The 20,494-nt window shown below is 58.7% G+C and overlaps 1 protein-coding gene across 12 annotated transcripts in view; it reads right to left on the bottom strand.

Moving 5' to 3' along the window:
• CUX1 (cut like homeobox 1) overlaps positions 1-20,494 on the bottom strand; it is a 312,734-nt gene that overhangs the window by 163,587 nt on the left and 128,653 nt on the right. For all 12 annotated transcript variants that reach the window (XM_051837966.2, XM_051837967.2, XM_051837958.2 and 9 more), the window contains exon 3: positions 28-75. In XM_051837966.2, the coding sequence (XP_051693926.1) occupies positions 28-75 (48 nt within the window). The remainder of the gene's footprint in view (positions 1-27; positions 76-20,494) is intronic.

Genomic DNA, 20,494 nt, shown 5'->3' with positions numbered 1-20,494 from the left:
GCAGAGAAAAGAAACACGGAGGCTTACCTCTCCCTGGAAGCTCTTCAGCAGCGGCGCTACCTGCTTGCGCAGATCCTGGAGCGAGCGAGCGAGCGAGCGGGGCGGGCCGGGAGGCAGACATTGGGGAGGAAAGAGAAGGGAAACATCGGTTAAGCTTCCTCAGAGTGGCTTTCAAGTTAGCATACAAAGCGAGCCGGGCACCTCTCCTGTCCCTGCGGCCTGGAACGGAAACACGGCGCTCGGGACAGCAGAGCTGTCCCCGGTCCTGGCCGCGCTGGCGTGGGGGCAGCTGCTCGGAAAACCGCACTGCAAGGTTCCGTGGTGACTTCCGTCCGAAATGAGCGGGGCCACCAGGCTGCGTCTTAGCGGTTACTTTGGGGTGCTGCTAAGGGGAGACTTGGGCTAAGGGGAGACTTTCACAAACGTTCCTGGGAAAAGGAGGAATGGCTTCAGAAACCACCTGGCAATGGAGCCTGCCTGGCAACAGGCTGTGATTGGTTAGGGCATAGACTGCCCCTTGACCGGATTGGCTGCCTTGGCTATATAAGCTGCTGCAGCAACTGAAATAAACGAGTCTGTGGGCTGCTCGCTTCTGGCCCGCTTTCACCTGACTCCCGGGGTCTGTGTGGTGACTCTGCGCCTCTTGCCCCCACCATGCTGCTCCTCTCAGAATGAATCCACAGCAGGAAGACGCAGCAGGAGCCCGTGCATCCCAGGGAGGACACGGGGTTGGCCCTGTGGTCTCTGCCCCTCTGCGGTGCTGAGGTTCTCTGGGTAGTCAGGACCTGGCCTGCTCAGTCCGGGGGCAGTGCTCAGTCCACACCTCCACCTCCACCAGAACCTCCTGCATCCTGCAAGCTGGCCGCGTCCCTGCAGTGTCAGAAGAAGGGTGCAGGCGTTCCGCACAACCTGATGCTCGGCACAATTTGAGGATTTGAGGGCAAAGGGCTAAGGCCATCAGGGCTGCGCCAGGCTGAAGCCAAGAGCCTGGAACTCCATCTGGGTCTTCCGCGTGGGTGGCAGGGGCTCAAGTACTTGAGCCACCATCTGCTATCCCCAGGGTGCACACTGGCAGGAGTCTGGAGTGGAGATGAGGCGGGACTTGAACCAGGCACTGCACCCGGGATCCCTGAGTGGCGGCTGACTGCCGCACCCCCAAAGCTCATGTTTGCATCACGAGCAATGAGCCGCACCCCCGTGTCAGATCTTGGTCACCACAGGTAAGGATGCGGGAATAATACGAGACAGTTGGCTGAGTGTGCCTGGAGGGTGGGAGTGCAGCCGGCCTGGGCCTCCAGTGGGGGGCAGAGGAGGGCAGAGGAGCCCCCGATTCCCTCTGTGGGGCAGGCCCACTCCGCTCCTCTCCCCCATCCTCAGCTGTTTTGCTTACAAACCACAGCCCCACATGATGGATGGTGTTTATTTGTTGTCTGTTTTCCAAAAGGGCCAACTTTGCTGGAAAATGCCTGATTCATGTGGCCACACGGTATTCTCTGGGTTGGGTTCTCGCTATCTGCAGGTGCTCAGGTGAGCAGCAGAGAGAGTGGAGAAGCCAGAGGCGCACAGTCCCCTGACGACACATCTGACCTGGGTGAACATGGTGGCTCCTTCCAGACCGACCTGGCTGGCAGCAGTGGCCAAGCCCGAGGCCAAGCCCCTGCCCTGCCCCAGGTGGCCCCTGTGCAGCATGCCCGTGCCCATAGCAGTGGGCTTGCACCTGACAGCCGGTAGCCCCCGGTGGTCCGTGAGCCCTTTGAGGGTGGATCGGATGGCTTTGCTGGAAGCCCGGGGCATGCTACTGCTGTTTCTCTGAGCTCTAGAGATGCGGCGACAGCGGCCAGGAGCACGTGGCACGAGGTCCCGTGCAGCACGGGCACTCCAGTCGCCCTCTGCACCCGGCATCCAGCAGAGCCGCGGCCGGGATTTTTACCGAGGACAGCCAAGCGCCAGAGCCGGCTCAGCGCCAGAAGGCTGCCTGATGGAGGCTGGCTAGGTTCTACACCGGGCCCCAGATTCCTCTTCCCAGAGGGGCCCCTCAGGCCTTGCCTTCCAGTCCCACCCCACGGCAGCCCTGGGGCCGCCCTGGCCAGGCAGGGCAGGCTGCAGGTGTGGTGCGAGGCTGGTCGGCAGGGACCCTGACCCACACCACTGCCCTGCCAGGGCTGCCGAGAGTGCCAGCATGATCTTGGGCTGCACCTGGGGAGCCTCTGCCTCCGTCTTGCCCATGACAGGGCCGGTGACACACGGGACACCAGGAGACACGGAATTTATGCCCAAGTGAATAAACGGGAGAATGAGCGTGAACATCTGTCGAAGAGCGACAAGAGCAAGGGAGGGGACCATGGCCCCAGCACCCCCGCAGAGGTACCCAAGATGGGCTCTGTCCACCCAAGAGGCCAGGCCGGCCAGGGGGAGAATTCCACATTTCCCAGCAGTAGTATGAACACGCGCAAGGACAACAGGCGAAATTCACTTTAATTCCATTGAGCCCCAAACACCCAAAGCGTCCTCTCACGTGTAATCAATACAACAACTAAAGGAGTATTTCACCGTCTTTTCTGGTATTACACCTTCACGGTCTGATGTGTATTTCACACTTAAACCACGTGTCAAGTGGCCCATCGCCTACCGTGGCTGATGGCCACTGTCCCGGGCAGCTGAGAGCTAAGAGATGCACCCCCAACCTGAGCTCTCCTGGGAGAGGGGATTCGGGGGCTGAATAGGACGAGAGCTGGAAGAATCCAGGGTGAGAGGGGACGGAGCTTCAGGACCCGCTCACGCAGTAAGCTACTGCAGGGTGAGGGCGGGGTGTTACTGGCTAAGTCGCTGGTGAGCACCTGTGAATGCGCCCGAGTTATGGGGAACATGGAGCCAACCAATGGTGAGGGGGGTGAGCTGTGGGGGGTGTAGAGCTGACCAATGGCGAGGGGAATGAGCTGTGGGGGGTGTGGAAGGGACCAATGGTGAGGGGGGGTGAGCTGTGGGGGGTGTGGAAGGGACCAATGGCGAGGGGGGTGAGCTGTGGAGGGTGTGGAGCCAACCAGCCATAAGGGGGTGAGCTGTCGGGGGCGTGGAGCCGACCAGCCGTGAGGGGCCGCAGTGGAGAAACCAGCAATCGGTGGGGAGGAGGGGAGGAAGGCAGCCAGGGTCTGGGCGTGTCCTGGGGAAGGGAACTCAGCAGGAGCCAATGGTAGTTCCCATCATCCGGGCGCCCACCATGGCCGGGCGCGGGGTGTGCGTTCACAGTGACGTTGCCAGCTTGAGGGACGGATGCTCACGTCTCACACCCAGGACGCCGAGGCTCAGGGAGGGAAGGGAGCCTCTCCAAGGCCGCACAGCCACAGGGTCACGCCGCAGGGTGACTCTAGAGGACTCGGTCGCCCTGGCCAGGTGTGTGCGTGGGGATGACACACGGGGGCAGCCAGCCAGCGTCAGGGCGGAGGGGAAACGTGTGGCATGGTAATGGATGAGATCATGGGACGAGAAAACCGGGGAGAGGAGGACCTGGAGACCACAGTGATGGGAGGAAGAGGAGGAAGCTTGGGGGAGGGGCTCAGGCGGCCAAGCCCAGGTGCCCTGGAGCTCAGGTCTCTAAACTAGGCTCTCCCTGCCCTGCCCACTGGGCACTGGGCCAGCCTCACAAGAACACCAGCTTTGAAATGCATGGGAGTTAAAAATACAAGGAGTTCCAGAAGGCAGGGGAGCTATGCCTTGCCACCATGTTCACAAATAAAACAAACTCCATTAACCGCCCCGCCCGCCCGCCCGCCGTGTTTTCTGAGTGGTTTCTGTATCTCTGTGCCTCCTAACAGACCCACAGCAATGGTCCTTTGGATTTTTTCCCGTTTTCCCACAAACGTTCTGAATCCCCTTCGTATCTGAGGACAGCTGAAGAGGGAAAGAAATTCACTACAAACTCACACCCATCACACACCAATGGGGACATATGCACTCCAAGCCACCAGCTAAAAATCACTCCTTCTAATCTTGTTTCTGGCAGCCTAAGAAACTCCTTATGCAACTCTGTGGGCTGCAAGTGCCGCCCCCTCTGCACGGAGCTAAGGCGAGTACTCCCAGGATCCTCACGGCTGACCCCGGGGACGGTCTGCGGCCGCGCGGTGAGGACAGGGCGTGATTGATGGGCTTTCTAGAACAGAGTGCCTTTGGCTGTTTCCAGGGCCCCAGCACCCACCCAGGGTGACCATGTGCCTCTGTAAGCCCTTCTCCCCACCGCAGACGAGCGGTCCGGGCCCCATCAAAAGCCCCAGCGGGACGGGCATGTGGTGGGCATTTGAGTCCTGGTTAGAAATGACACAGTTGAGTCAGGGCTGCACACTCCGTTCGGTTCCTGGGTTTCTCGGTGCTGTCTTCGGGGCTGTAACCAAGCTGGCAAGAGCCACACAGCTCCCGGCCACCCGCCCTCCCCGAGCAGAGGAAGCGACACCGACAGGGAGGTGTTTCTACGTGGAGGGGGAGGCACTTGCGTTATTCTCCACGCGGCTCACTCACAACACGCTTCGTGGATCCGAAAACCGAACAGCAAAATGCTCTGGGATGAATGTTCCGGTCAAAGGCCACGGCCAAGACCATTCTGATTTCAAAGTGAATGGAGGCAGAAACACAGCATGGCTACTCCGCGTGCGGCTGCCCCATGCAGTGGGGGCCTGTGGGAGTCGCAACACACACCCAGGGCCCCCCGGTGTGAACCTCCACTTCTTGTCCACTGAAGGCCCCTGAGGGCGTCCCTGGGCAGCCCCGTTCCCTCTCTGGGGCCTGGGATGCCTGCCCCCATGATGCACCTCCTGTTCCCCGGGTGGGGCTGTGCATCCCAGAGCCACCGTGTGCCCCCGATTCAGAGCTGGGGCCGCCGAGCCCCCACACTGTGCTCACCTCTGCGGCAGGGAGACGGCGGCTCCCAGGTCGCTGCTCCTGCTTGGCAGGACCAGGAGCTGACAGCACAGACAACACGCGTGGACACGGGCAGGCCAGGGACAGCAAGTGCATCTCAGAGGCATCGCCTGGGTTTTTCCAGCTGTTGCGCTAAGCCTGTGCTAAATGCCACTTTGTTCTCTATCCACAGGAAGGCAGGTGCGTTTCTTGGGACTGGTACAGGTGACACGTAAGCCTGGCAGCCATGTCGTCGGTACCTCGTCCTTGTCTTTGGTGACAAGGGGTGGAGGCCGAACGGGGCCACCGTGCAAAGGTTTAGCTCTGTGGTCTTTGCAGGGGGGTACAGTGAAACACCCTGACCCTGGTGCCTGAGTGGGAACCTCAGGCGGCACGTCTGGCCTCAGGCCCCAGCCCAGGGCACTGCCTTCCCATGGTCCAGGACACACTTTCTGCATTGCCTTTGGGTGCTGAGGGGTTTAGAAGGAATGGGGAAAAAAAAAAAAAAAAACAAGCAGGAATCACAGATCCACCTCCAGGGCATGGCGTGTCTCCACTTTGGACGTGTTTGACAACCTGGGTTCCCAACTCCGGAGAGCGCTCGCTCAGGCCTGTGGAGGGTGGTGACCTGACACCTGCCCCCACCTGCCCGCCCAGGACTGGCGGCTGCAGTGTTATCTTCAAATGCGCCTGCTAACCCCTGGCTCTCCCTCACTTCCCAAGCCCAAAGCAAGAAAACCACGGCTGGGGAATGTCCTGGGTAGAGACTCAGCGAGTCTGCCCCTGGCAGCTCCCCCGGGGCAAAACGTCGCTGTGGCTTCTGGGTCTGCCACTCAGGCTGCTCGCTCTGCCCGCGAGGAAGCAGGCAGAAGCCCGCGTATCCTAACTGATAAAACACGGCCCACCACGGAATGAGACCGAGTTGACAGCGCCAAGGTCTTTTTTTGTTTTGTTTTAAAATAGTGTGGCCTATATTTTAGGTACTAGAGTTCTGTTTTCTCAAAGGGGCTTTGCCTCCTAGAGATACAGAATAGTATAGTCCTAGGGGAATAAAGACCTCTGCCTTGAAGCGATCTACTGGGGAGGGCGTGGAGGGGGTGGGGTGGGACAGAGGTGCTGGTGGCCAAGGAAGACGACAGGCGCAGGAGTTGTGTACGTCTGGAACAGAGATGCTTTTCAGCACTCTGGTTCAGCCGGAGGGATCCTAGGCCCTTAGCAGATCCATCACACACACACACACACACACACACACACACACACACACGGTGGGGGAAGGGAGGGGAGAGGAGGGGAGGTGGGGAGGAGAGGAGGGGAGGGGAGGTAAGGAGGGGAAGGGAGGGGAGTGGAGAGGGGAAGGGAGGGGAGTGGAGAGGGGAGGGGAGGGGAGTGGAGGGGAGGTGGGGGTAAGGAACCAACTGGCTTGCTGCAACCCCGGCCCTGGAGCTAAGCCTCCAACCTTCATCCAGTGCAACTGCAAAGCTCAGGCCACGGGGTGCACCCGCCTGTCACAGCAAGAGACCCCCCTGCAGTGCTGGCTGCCCTGGCCCTGTGGGGACCGCCCGGCCACCGGAAGGGCCTTGTTGAGGCATCCTGCTGGGGAACCAACCAGAGCAGGGTGGGAACAGCATTGTCACTGGGATCAGCTGGTTGGTGGGCAATTCAGAGAGACAGGGAGAGAGCAGAGATCCAAGGTGGTGACGGCCGCAGTCAGGGCAAGCAGCCCCCACGTCCCTGGCTCTGCCCATGGAACAAGTCTGCCTAGGAGCCAGGGTCCCCTGCGCCGGGGTCTCACCTCTGAGGACGGCTGGAGAGTGGAGACCCCCACCCCCCAGCCCTTCCTTGCCACTCCCGGCCCTGTCATCCTCCGGCCACTGGGCTGGTGCAGGGCCCACTGTCCCCTACCCTTCTGGATGCTCTAAGTCCTCACCAGTGTCCCTAATGCCATCTCCTTCCATGACTCACGCTGTGCGAGGGACCTTCGACAAACCCCCGTGGATGCTGGAAGAAGATTCTAGAAAACGGAACGGGACTCTAACAGTACCTACTGGAAATATCACGGCAGCCACACCCCCAGACACAGGGCAATAAAGATCTTTAAAAACACAAACTACAGGGGCAGGCGTTGTGGGGAAAGCCACAGCCTGCAGCACTGGCATCCCATGATGCCGCTGGTTCCAGTCCCGACTGCTCCACTTCTGATCCAGCTCCCTGCTAACGGCCTGGGAAAGCAGCGGAGGATGACCCAAGTGCTTTGGCTCCTGCACCCACGTGAGGGACACGGATTAAGCTCCTGGCACCTGGCTTCGGCCTGGCACAGCTCTGGCCGTTGCAGCCATACGGGAGTTGAACCAATGGATGGAAGACCTCTCTTTGTCTGTCTCTCCTTCTAGCTCTTTCAAATAAATAAATAAATCTTCAAAAAAAAATACAAAATGTAAATGCTCACATTGCAGACTAGACAGGTGCCAGCAGGGGCAACTTGAGTGGAGTCATTTCCTTCGCAAATCAAGAAATTTCTAAATAGAAGTTTTCCAAAAAGGCAAATGCTTCATTTCAGAAACGGAGTGGACCATTTTAAAGGTAAGAAAACGTGGCCCATCTACCATGAAGTCAGACATAAGTACAGCAGTGTGACAAGACTACAACTTCTCTGAAAGGCAGCACAAAGTCAGGGCTGGCGCTGTGGCACAGAGGTTAAAGCCCCGGCCTGCAGTGCCGCCATCCCCTACGGGCGCTGGTTCAAGTCCCGGCTGCTCCACTTCCAATCCAGCTCCCTGTTGTGGCCTAGGAAAGCAGCAGAGGATGGCCCAAGTGCTTGAGTCCCTGCACCTACCTGGGAGACCTGGAAGAAGCTCCTGGCTTCAGATCAGCACAGCTCTGGCCATTTTGGCCATTTGGGGACTGAACCAGCAGATGGAAGACCTCTCTCTCTCTCTCTCTCTCTCTACCTCTCTACCTCTTTAACTCTTTAACTCTCTAACTCTGACTTACAAATAAATAAAATGAATCTTAAAAAAATAAAAGGTAGCACAAAGCATTGACATTTTCCATCAAAACGAGAAAACCACGCCTCTTCCGCGATTTAAAGCCACAGTGCCGAAGACACACCACACCCAAAGACGCGCGGCTGCTGTTCCTCCCTGCTCCTCCGGGGTCTGGAAGCACCCCGACAGTGACAGCGAAGAGGACGCCCCCCATCGCAGGCCCGCCTGCCCGACACTTTCTCCCTGAACCGCCACCGCTCCTAACGACAAGTTTTATGCATACCTGTGTGCTGTATTCATACATTAGGTCCCCACAGCACCAGCGAGAGAATCCTAACTCTCTGGGGAGGAAAATGCAGACGGAGTGGCCTGGACGTCACCTGACAGCTGTGACGCCACCACGCCAACGAAGGCACGCACCTACTTTTTTTTGTTTTGTTTTGTTTTGTTTTGTTTTTTAATAAGACAGTCTACTCGGAGTGATGGCCTGGCTGTGGTCTACACGGAGAGCAGCTTCCCCAGAGCCTCCCGTCCCATCTCATCCCCCGCGGCCACCAACAGAGACCAGGGCTTGGGTGACTCCCGGAGACGAGCACGCGCTCTTCCCAGCCTTCGGAAGAGGAAAGGGTAATTTCAAGTGGCATTTAGACCCGAGTGTTAAATAAAAAATATCCTCCCACACGACAGCAGGCTGTGTGTCCTGGCAATTTCTGAAAGACTTTGGTTCGCGGATTTGAGAAAATTCCATTAGTTTTAATTATTTATCAGCAGTCAATTTAGATTACCGTCCGTGACCTATTTTTACAGTGGATGGGCCATCCAGCAATGAAATAAATGAATAGTCTTTTTCTACAGTGGTTGATTTTCTTAAAAAAAAAAAAAAAAAATAGAAACCCAGTTGAAAGAAGGCATGAAAGCCCAAACATATAATTACCACAATATAGAACCTGCCACGCTGCCTTTGTGGCTCGATGTAGCGCACATCTGTGTGAGTTTTTTCGTTATTAAATAAGATTAGCTTGAAAGGGCTAAGCTCCCTCATGCTATAATTTCTTCCCATTTACATCTCTTTGCTCCATTTCAAACAAGTTCTACGTCTTGGCAGGAAGTCTCGTCCTGTGGATGTGCCTCAGGGAAGGGCTGGCGGGGGGGGGGGGGGGGACAGGGCAGCACGGGGGTGCCTGGGTGGGCAGTGAGGGCTGGCAGGAGCCCCCTGAGGGCAGAGTAGGTTGACCCCCCCCCCCCCCCCCCCGAGGTCCTGAGCAGGAGCGAGGGTATGGGACGAGCTGGATGAACCGGTTCGTGGAACTGGTGTTGCCCAAATGCGGGCTGAAGTGAACACCGAGGCCGGTGACCCCGGCAGTGCCCAGGGGCACAGAGGCGTGACCTGAAGGAGGGGCTGACACTGCGGGCGACGATCAGCAGCACACAGAGCCCACAGCGCCAGGGGTCCTCAGGGAAGGGGCTCAGCCAGCCAATGAGGTCAACACCGCATTTGCTATTCGTACTCATTCTCTCACCAAGGTGTGGTAGAACTTTCTAGAAGCCTCGGGACCCCGCGATGGCGTCCTCACTCTGACGCCTTGCCGATCCCCCAGTTTTCACCTGCAGCACGGTCAGCCTCCAGACAGGGCACACCGGTGCACGTGCCCCCGGCTCTGTGCATGGGAGGGATGCTGCCCTGTAGCGTCTCAGTTTGGGGCTGAGAACTCTTGTCTGGAGGTCAAAGCCGTCTGTCCACACTGAGGACCTGTGTGCCACCCAGGAAGCCATGGGGATGGCACAGCCAGCGCACTCATGGGAGGCTGGGAAACACTGGCTCCCACAGCCTGGCTGGCCCTGGGGCAGCTGCTCCATGGGGGGGCCTTTGTGCAGGGCTGAGGTGGGCATGGGGAGGAGCCAAGCTCAGGCTCCTGCCACGAATTCTCCAGGTCAGCCTGGCCTGCCCTGGGTCTGGTTTCAGGTCACTATTCCAGCACATTTTCTGACTGAATGTTCACAGCTCATTAAGAAAACTCTACGTGTGGATCCAAAATGGTTTTGACCCAAGATAAACTCATCGTTTAGTTTGTAAATGAGTTCATTTGAAAGGCAGAGTGAGAGAGGCAGAGACAGCAGCACGCTGTGGGGAAGGAGTGTGCGTGGGCCCTGGGAGTCGGAGCTGGCCTGGCTGGGACGGCAGGGTAGGCCGCCCTGAGTGCCGAGGTGGCCGGGGGGGGGGGCAGAGGGAGTCGCCACCAGCAAAGCGTGAGGACACCTGGAGCCCAGGGCCACACCGGGAGTAAGCCCCACGCGCTGGCTGAACATCCCCCAGCCGGAGCACTCGTAACCCAGAACCTCCGAGCTCCCAGACAGCCTGCAAACTGCTTTGCATTTCATGGAGGGTTCTGGACTTCGGATCACTCAACTGCTAAAGCTGATGGAAATATTAAAACAACAACAACAAAGCACTCTGAAATCTGGCCACTTTCGTCACCGTGTACTGGGAAAGGATGGCAAAGAATGCCCCAAGTGCCGATGGCCGGGGCCCGGGGAGAGCCCAAGTGCGGCTTCGTTTTCCTTTGTCTTGAAACCAACTGTATACTTTTAACATCAAATACGTTCTTTAGGAAAATGAAGATGGGATCTAGTGATCTTCCCGAAAGGTGACAAGCTTTGGAGTCCCTGCCCACAGACCCCACAGGCACAGGAACGGCCACAGACAGTGGGCACTGCTCTAGGCTGTGCCCCGCCCTCAGACCGCGGATGGTGTCCGTGTTAATGCACACCTGGTTACCCACGTTTCTCCCCCTAGGTTCTTCACGTTTCTCCCGAGGAGAATTTTTTCTTTTTTTAAGATTTATTTATTTGAAAGGCAAAGTGACAGAGAGGTAGAGAGGTAGAGAGGTAGAGAGGTAGAGAGGTAGAGAGGTAGAGAGGTAGAGAGAGAGAGAGAGAGAGGCAGAGAGGCAGAGAGAGAGAGAGAGAGAGAGAGAGAGAGAATGGGAGCCAGGTGCTTTTTCCAGGTCTCCCATGCAGGTGCAGGGGCCCAAGCACTTATGTCATCTTCCACTGCTTTCCCAGGGAGAATTTTAAGTACAATAGGTGTTGGTGGGAAACCTGCCAGTAGACCTACATATGATATTATTTTCATTTCTATAAACACTATATAGTTGGTTGAGAAGAACTATGCTAAAAAAGCAGTATGCGTGGCATAATCATAACTTTTAAAATATGCAATATTTTATGAGATGTTAGCAACATGCTAACGCTCATGTCTAAGGGTATGGGTGATTTATTACAACATATATGCCACAAGCTTTATAGAATATGCAAATTCCCATAATGAATACTAGCACTTTTATACTGAGAGAGCCAGCCACAGATCTGTCTGAAGACTGAAAACATCACCTTGCAGTAACACTGACAGGGTGGGGTGGCCCCAGTGGGTGGTGGGTCCCTTCAGGTCCAGCCAGGAGAGTCACGAGACGGACAATCAGGTCTCGGGAGGGGCCATTTTGAACCCGGTAGTTCAGATGCCTGTGTGGCCCTTTGGAGGACCTGGGTTGGATGCCCAGCCCTGGCTCCTAACTCCAGATTCCTGCTAACGTGAACCCCGGGAGACAGCAGAGCCACTGGCATAGTAAGTGCACACCACGATTTCTTAATTCCTAAAGCGAATTACTTTGATACCACACGGGTGGAAAGCCCCTCTGAGAAACACGTGACGGTGGGAGCCCTTGCAAGCAAACTGTCTCCACACTCGGGGGTCTCCTGATGGGCGACCTTGACCCCGCAAGTGGGCAGCTCCCCACCCCAGGGGCAGGAGGCAGTGCCCTAGCTTCACTCCACCCAAGAAAGTCCATCTGGGGGGCACCAAAGAAGCACCCTGTCATTTCAGCCAGCAGGGACTTGGGGTGTTGGGCAAGGAACAGCAGAGGGTTCTAGGAGCCGAGTCTGTTCAGGCTCAAGGTCAGAAAGCCACCTGGTACACTGCTTCCACAGAGGGTACAGTCATCCCCGGCAGCCATGAGGGACCCACCCCCCCAATGATACCAAAATCCACGGATGCTCAAGTCCCTGCTAGCAAACAGTGCAGTGTTTGCACGGCACCCACGCTTACGCTTCAGACAATCGCTAGATTACTGACAATACCCAACACCACGTAAGTGCTGGGTACACACTTGTTAGACCGCATTGTTGAGGGAATAATGACCAGGAAGAGTTTGCACGTGCTCTGCACAGCTGCTCCCCCACCCCACCCCCACGCAGTTTGGCTCTGTAGCTGGCTGAATCCACAGACGTGGAACCTGTGGGTCCGGGTGGAGCTGGCCACGCAGAGCGCCTTCGTAAGGCAGGAAGGAAAGCCGAATATCCCGAGAGAACAATCTCCCGAGTTTCAGTTCCTCACTTAGACGATTTCAAAACCCGGGTAACTCGGGGTGCCCTCCTGGTCCAGGTGAGGGGCGGGCACCTGGACGGCAAGGAGCAGACACAGCACAGAAGCTGCAGGACGGGAAGGGAACACACGGCTGGCGGGGCTCAGGGGCCACCTGGTTCCTGGCAGCGGGAGCTCGGCGGAGATGGGGAGGAGAGACGGAGTCCCACAGCCACAAGGCACGGACCCCTCCATTTCCAAAAGCGCATGCGTCGTGTGTGCAAACCTGGGCCTGCAGTGCTGGTAAAAACAGACGGCTCGACACTCTGAGCCGTCCTCTGCGTGGCACAGTCCCGGGAGCTCCTTGGGATCCCCGGTGCGGCTTCCGCGGCGTGAAGCCACTGGAGAGGGAAGCGTGGCCGGGCCGCTGCACCCCTGGGCTGGGGCGGCTGGCCCGGGGATGAGTCACAGAGCAGCTCGTAGGAGCACTGCCCATATATGGCAAATATAGATCTCTTTATCTCGAGCCATCTCAACCTTGGCTTTGGTGATTTTCATACTTCCCTGTCTTTCTTACAAAACGTCTCCTGATTCCACAGTTTGGCCACAGGGGACGGCTGGCCCAGCGACAGCACCGACATCCCCAAGCCCAGGCCCAGGGATTCCTGGCACGCTGGCGTCACGTACACAGCACAACACGGCAGTACACCCAGATGCCCACATTCCTGCCGCCCCTCAGTGGGACGACACAGGGCCACGGGGCGCCCCCAAGAACTTCACCTGAACAAGAGTCCTCTCTCCGGCACTGTCCTTGTCACACTCAGGAACTGGCAGGGAAAACAGTGGCGGTGGCTGTCTTCAATATATTTTGTGAAGGGATATAATCAAATGCATTCTCAGGCTGCTACAAGCCGACTGCCGGGGAATCCCGCGAGGGGCTAAGCAGTGCGCAAGAGTTCCCTTGGCAGGTAAGATGCCCACGGCCCACACAGGGGTATCTGGGGTCAGTGCGCATCTCTGGCTCCTGACTCCAGCTTCCAGTTAAACAGCGTCACGATGGGAGGCAGTGGCAATGGCTCAAGTCACTGGGCACTGGGTCCCCGACGCCCAGGTGCGAGACCTGGACTGCAAGCTACATGCGTACACCATCACCTGTGTCTGGCTCAGTGGGAAACAGGTAGGTACCTTAGCCGTGCTCTACATACAGACTACTCCAGAAATGCTGCCCACGGTTCAGGCAGCCTCTGGTCCCTTTCAAGCGCGCTTGCAAGTCGGCCTTTCCGAAAAATCTGCGCCACGTGCACTTGAACCCTAGCTCTGCCATACGTAGCGGTGTCCAGTCAGGTTCCTGAACCCTCGTCTTGTCTGCCTTCAGGACAAATGCTACCTTACAAGGCTCCTCTCCGATGAGTGGAGGAATGTCTAGTCTAGCACACTGTAGGCATCCGGCAAATCCTTTTAGATGAACGCATGGATGACGGTGATGATGGTGACAATGACCATGACTCTGTCCCTTTCCTACAACCCTACTACGCAGAGTCCCTTAAACCTCTACGGGTTGTCCCTATGTGGTCGGCCAGGTGTCTCTGTGTAACAGGCAGTGTTTAGATGGTCCAGCCCCGGCCCACTGCAGGCTCCCCCTTGGCCAGGACACAGGCACTTAGTAAGGGCCTGGCACTTACTGGGTGCTCCCGGGCTGCTGCTGGCTCCCACGCGGCCAGCACGGACCCCAACAACCCCTGTTCCCTCAAGCTCTGTCCCACACTGGCCCTTCAGGAGCCAATTGGTTTCAGCTACTTTTCCCAAGCAGAAATTCCGAAAGTGGCCTCCGACTGCTTGTGGCCACAAAATGGGCGTGACGACGTCACTGGGTTCCTCGAGCAGACCCCAACCCGAGCCGCCTTCTCCCCCGGCTGCCCCGGCCTGGGGATGCACCTGGCGTTTGTCGACCAGGGACCCCCAGCACTGGCCACTTCTCCCTTTTTCAGGGGTTCACTGTCCTGAACGCTTGCTCAGGGTAACCCTTCGGGTGTGTATTAGGCCTGTCTGCATGTGTTTCAACATGTCCCGGGGAGAGATTAAGCCAAGGGAGGCACGCCATTCACCGAGACTCACTGGAATTACGCCTGCTAATCTTTTAAATGGCAAGAACGTTATGCAATACAAAAGGAATCTCAGTAATTCTAAAGCTTTTACCCAACTGAGAAAGTTCAAAATCTACAGAAACACACGCTCGAGATGTGGAAGTTCAAGACGCTGGGACCGCCTGGCTGCCACCCCCGGGCGGAGGAGAGAGGACGAGGGTCGGGTGGGTGGGCGCAGAGGGCCGGCGTTCGAGAGCTGACTTGCGCCCTGATCACTCCAAGCGTTGCGTTTGTAGAAGGAGGCCCGGCTCCGTGGTCTGGGCAAAGCAACCCCTGCAGCCCTCTCAGGCCCCAGCACCGCGCAGGGTGCCAGTGGCCACGCGCTGTGGCCGGCACCAGGACAGGGCCTGCACTGAGAAGTCTGGTGGGTGCTTCCCAGAGCCCTCCAGGAGCGTGGAGTTTTCTTCGCTGTGTGAACGGGAAACCCGGGGGCTCTGAGACAGTGCGTGTCTTGCCCGAGGCCACTGGGCTGCAAACACAAGCCCAGGGGAGGCTGGCGCCACTGCTGCCACGCCACGCTGTCTTCTAAGCCGCCCATCTCAACTGCCTCGGCGGGCCGGGTAGGCCACGCCTTCCAGGGCTCCAATTCGGGTCAATGACTTGGACCTGGCGGAGCAGGTACTGCCCGAGGCCCCCTGGGGCCGCCCTTCTTTCTCAGTTGTCAGAACCCCTGAGCACACGCCTGGCGAGGCTGACCTGAGTGACCGAGAACCCCAGGCCCCCAGGCCCCTTGTGGCGCTGTGTGCACCTGCGCCGGCACGGAGGAGATTGACGGACAGAACGGGCAACCGCTACAGAGCTCTCTTTTCCGCATCTGCACGCCGACAGGATGGAGACGCTCGGTTTTCCCTGGTCTGCTGCTCGGGACCACAGATCCCATGCCCGCGACCTTCTCCCCCAACACGGAGCGCCCCCAACCCAGCTGCCCTGGCCGCTGCGTCTGCACCACCCACTCCCCACACCTGTCCTCGCTGGGCCCCTCTGCTCCGTTAAAATCAGAGCCTTGGGCAACGCCTGGGACCCGTGGAGCCGCCTCTTCCGCAGGAACGGGCCCAGTGGAAGCCGCACCACGCGCGTCCAGAAGTGGATTCCGGAGAGAACACGACCCTCCTGGGGGCACACGTCACGGCTGCACCACGGGCTCTCTCTAGCAGCCGAGGACAGAGCAGAAAGGACATGGACCCAGAATCGGCAGGGAGCCCCACGGGCAGGAAAACCGGCCCCGCCCGAGAAGCAGTAGGCCGGCGGCACAGGCGTGGGCCTTGCTTGAGTTCCTGCTGTATCCAGAGGCGGCTCCGCAGGTGAAGGAAGCGCTCGGGAACCGGCCAGCTCAGCCTCGGCCCTGCTTCTCCCAGCCTCGGGGGTGGGTCATGTTGAGCTTGGGGGGAGCCCAGAACGGGGAAGGAGCGAGGCGCGCGGCATTGCAAATGGTCCGAGAGAGCGCCTTCTGCTGGGGGCAGGTGCAGCACATTCGGCCATAACCAGAGGTGTCCATATCCTGTCCTGGCACGCCTGGGTTCGAATCCTGGCTCTGTTTCTGATTCCAGCTTCTTGCTAAGGCACCCTGGAAGGCAGCAAGGGATGGCTCGAGTACCTGGGCCCCTGCCACCCACAAGGGAAACCCGGGTGAAGATCCAGGCTCCTGGCTTTCGCCTGGCCCAGATCTGGCTGTTGTGGCTATTTGGGGGAACAAACCAGAGGATGGGAGATCTCTCTGTCTCAAGTAAACCCTGTTCAGATAAAAAGAGCTCCAATTGTTGGAAGGAATGAGCAAGCTGCAGACAGGATGGCAGACCAGGGGCTCCAGAGCCAGGGACACACGCACACCCGTGCACACCCACATGCACACGCATGTACACACGCGTACAGCAGTCAGGCTTGATGAGACAACAGTGCCAGGGCCGATGCTCACCACCGCTGTGAGGTTTGCCAAGAGCCTCCACCAGAGTTTCCCTGGGGTTCTTTCTGACGCCAAGTTCTCTGCGGCACAGAGCCACTCCACTGTCTCCCAGGAGCTTTTGGTAGGAGCCCTCAGCAGGAGACGCATGATGGGGCACACCCTGCAGGGTCCAGCCCGGTCCAGCTGCCACAGTGAGCCAAGAAGGGGTTTTACGTTCTTAAATGGTCACCTAAGTGGCTACCCAGGGCCCCATTATCGCCGCCTGCCTGGCCAGGGCTGAGACACCCAGTGTCACCCCTTTAGGAGAAGGTCTGTGGACCCCTGCTCCACCCTGACCTGCCCCACACTCCCGTCGGAGCTGTGTGTGCCTGCGAGGCGGGGGGAGGGCTGGCTGGAAATGAGCCAGGATACCAGGGCCCAGGTCTGAGCCCCGTCACTCTGCACCTGCGGACCGCAGCGGGGCACAGCCCAGGGCCCCCGGTTCCCCACCTGGCTACAAGGCTGCTGGGAAGAGCCGATGAGATGGCGGACGGGAACAGACCTTTCTCAAGCCCCAGACACGTTGGGAATGAAGGTTTATTGCTATCGCTCGTTGTTTATGAGCTGATTTATCACCAAAATTTATTTTCCTTTCTCATAAATGCTGCGGCCCGACATTCCCTCCCGGTCTACATGAACAGGGGGCCGCTCAGCTGCCAAAGAGCCGACCCGGGCAGCCTCCTCGGGCCCCCGCGGCCCAGTCCCATCTCCAGGTCAGGGTCACCTCCTTCCAGGGCAGTTCCCTGCGTGTCTCACAGAAAGCATCGACGCTGGAGGAAGAAGCTGCCCTCGCTGGTGCTAAAAGTTGTGCTCCGTTGCGGGGAGCTCACCGGGGCCACCTCGTGTCACTGGGCAAAACTTTCCAACCGACCCACACAGGAGTGAAGGGACACAAAGGATGGAACCACCTTTACTTTTCTTTTCTTTCTTTTTTTTTTTTTTTTTTTTAAAAAAAGGAAACCCAGAGTAATAAACCTCGTGTGACACACAGCAGACTGAGGATTCTGGGAAACCCAGGGGGACACTGAGTATCCCGTGTCCTCGTAAATTAGAGACCGTGACCGTTTTCTGAAGGGGCACCTTGCTGCCTTTACCACCTGCCACGCCCACAGTGGCCCAGGAGGGCAGGAAGGCCCGGGGAAGGGGCAGAGCGGGCAGCACCCAGGCCCCGGCCTCTGGCCTCAGGGAGGGGCCAGGCTCTGTCTGCGCACAACAGTCCCTCCCTTCATAGAGTCTGGGGCTCCCTCCGAGTCTGTGCAGCCACAGTGCTCTCGTGGGTCAAGGCCAGCGGGTGCTTGGTCTCTCCTCGGGTCATCTGGCCAGCTGAGAAGTCACCTCCCTGATCTGTGATACCGGCTGTTTACAAGAAAACAACGAGAACATTCCCACAAACTAGTTACCCCTACTCCTAGGTCCCCCGCACGGCCAGAGGCAGCCAGGGACAGTGCAGCAGGCGGGGGCCAGACCAGGGCCCCCTCTCGGGGGTCTGTTAGCCGGCTGCGGTAGCTCAGGTTCTCCCTTTCACGAAGACACCCAAGTAGAGCTCTGGGCCTTTCAGGTGTGGGCAATCGGGGGAGGGCAGGTCCAACAGCCAGTGTCCTTGGCCAGATGCGGCTCTTACTGCTGGAGCCAGGGGGGCCGCCCCACCTGAAAGCCCTGATCCCTCAGACACAGCCCTGGGGGGCGAACCCTGCGAGGAAGCAAGGGGTGAAACGCACGATGGGGCAGAAGCGCCCACCCCACCCCACAGAGGGAGGGGACCAGCCCCAGTTCCTTGCTGCCGCTCGCAATGCAGGTGCTGTGTACTTGAGAGAGACAGACAGAGGGACAGAGCTCCCATCCTCTGGTTCACGCCCCAAGTGCCCACAGTGGCGGGGCTAGGCCAGGCCCCAGGAACTCAATCCACATCTCCCACATGGGTGGCTGAAACCCAACTACTTGAGTCACCAGTGGCCAGGGTATCCTGCTTCAAGTCAAGCTGTGCTGACCTGTCTAGGAGGAAGGGTGATGTCTGCAGTGTGCATACAGTGGGTGCCTACTGTGTGCCCTGCAGGCGCATGGCCTCTGATTGCAGCCGGGATGTTTGGGACCCTCCCCGGCTGGGTTGCCACCACGGGGAAGCCTGCCGTAAGTCCTAGCAGAACACACTGCTCAACCCTGCCCCCTACCCACCGTTCACAGATTCCATCCATTACCCCAGACGCCCAGTCCACAGGTCTGAGACCCCCACTGAGGGCCGGCCCCCCAGGGCAGGGCCATGGCTGACTGAGGTCTATAACGCTGGTTCCCGGCCAGCCAGCCAGCCAGGCTGCCTGGGACAGAAATTTTACTGAACAAACCTGAAGGTGGAGACAGACATTTGCGCCCCCGCCCCGTTCCCCACTCCCAGCTAAATAAACACCTGCTTTTCAGTTAAAAGACAAGGAACAAGAAAATGACACACAGTTCCACCCAACCCAGAGAGCTGCCAGTCAGCCCGGATGAACCGTGGCTACCAGGAGTACGGTGGGCCTCCCCAGCCCCACTCCGCACGGCCTGGGCTCAGCCACTCTTAAATGACCTTGAACCAGCCAATGGCCCAGAACAAACTCTCGCCCTACCAGCCGTACTGCAGGGGGCTGCTACAGGCCCAGCACAGTGACAAGGGGAAAGCAGATGTGTGCAACGTGCTAGTGCGGGTTTCCCATGTCTCCACCTGCCCGCAGCCTGGTTATGTTGGGGAGTCTCAGGCAGGCCCAGGGCGCTCCTTGTACGAGGAGGTTTTTCAATGGCAGGGGACACGCAGGCTGCGTGGTGCTCTCCAGGAATGAAGCTGTTGGACAGCCTGGAGCAAGAAGGCGGCTGGGCTGAACCAGGGCGGGCAAGGGCGCATGCTCGGCCAACAGTTGGAAGTGGTTTCCTGGATGAGCGGCCTGTGAAAGGCGTTGCAGACACAGTCCGGTTTCTATTTCAGTGCTAACATCGGGAAACAGGCTTAAGACACATGTGTCTGGATTTAGGGCAGCTGCCTTCCCGAACAGCTCAAAATAGGAGCTGTTAGCACACACAGGCACACACGCACACACACACACACAGAGGCACATGTGCGCACACACACGCACACATGCGAGGCTGACAAAACCCGGATGGAGTCTGGGGCAAAGCAGTTCATTTTCTCGCCAAGCCCTGCGACTTCACACCCTATACATTTCCAGACCAGATCCAATCCAATGCCATCGTGAGTAATCTTCAGCCGCGCGGCCTGACCACTCCCAGGGCAGTGCAGGCTGCCTGGGGAAAATCTAATCTTGGAAACAATCGGGCTCCAAGTGGCCACGCCACCGCCGAACGCATCAGGCCCTGTCAGGGGGGCTTCCCAGGCAATCCGTCACCGGCCTCAGCGCAGAGAAGCCGTGCCCCAGCGCTCTGATCGCGGGGTGCTGGGGAGCAGTGGCAGCCTTGCTTTTGCGACAAGGCCCACATAAATCAGAGCTCGAGCGAGCTGGCGTATTGGCCCGAGAATTGAGATTTCAGAGTCATTTTCTCACGCTCGCCGGGAATCAAGGCCGGAGGACCACGCTTCCAGCCACGTGGCCAGCAGGCTGGGCCCGAGGGGCGGGGCCAGACGGGGAGCGGCAGGAGCAGCTTCGGAGGGACAGGCACCCAGGCAGTGGACCGGGACTCCAAGGCCCGGCGCGCACCTGCACGGTCACGGCGCTTCGCCTCGAGCTGGCGCGGGGACGGCAGCCGCCCGTGACGCCTGGCCAGGCAGGATCTGGTGGCCGTCGGAGGCTAATGGGTCCTTCCTGTGCCAGGCTGCTGAGGAGGGAAGCGCGGCGGGAGGTGCCCTGCAGGGGCGCGGCCTCAGGCCCAGAAGGAAATGCACTTCAAAGCACAGCCATAGACCTGGGAGGTCAGCAGCCTCCTGTCCAGCTCTTGACAGAACCACACCCCTCGCTTCAGAAAGGGAGGAAGAGAGCAGGCGGCTGACGCTCCAGAGACAGCGGCTTCCTGCCCGCACGCTGCGCACGTCCTGGGCAGTGGCCCTGGCCCACTCGGGCACTGGAGGCCCAGGCCGCTTTCTTGGCTGCCGAAGGCTAACGTTCTCACCAGTGCCGGCGCACCTGCAGGAGGACTGGAGCTGGGGAAGCCGAAAACCCCCCTCGCTCCCTGCTTCCCGGTTCTTCGGCAGCCTGAGTGGGGA

The sequence above is a fragment of the Oryctolagus cuniculus genome, chromosome 19, assembly GCF_964237555.1.
Source record: "Oryctolagus cuniculus chromosome 19, mOryCun1.1, whole genome shotgun sequence".
Classification (NCBI taxonomy): Eukaryota; Metazoa; Chordata; class Mammalia; order Lagomorpha; family Leporidae; genus Oryctolagus; species Oryctolagus cuniculus.
This window is presented reverse-complemented; position numbering and strand designations above follow the sequence as displayed.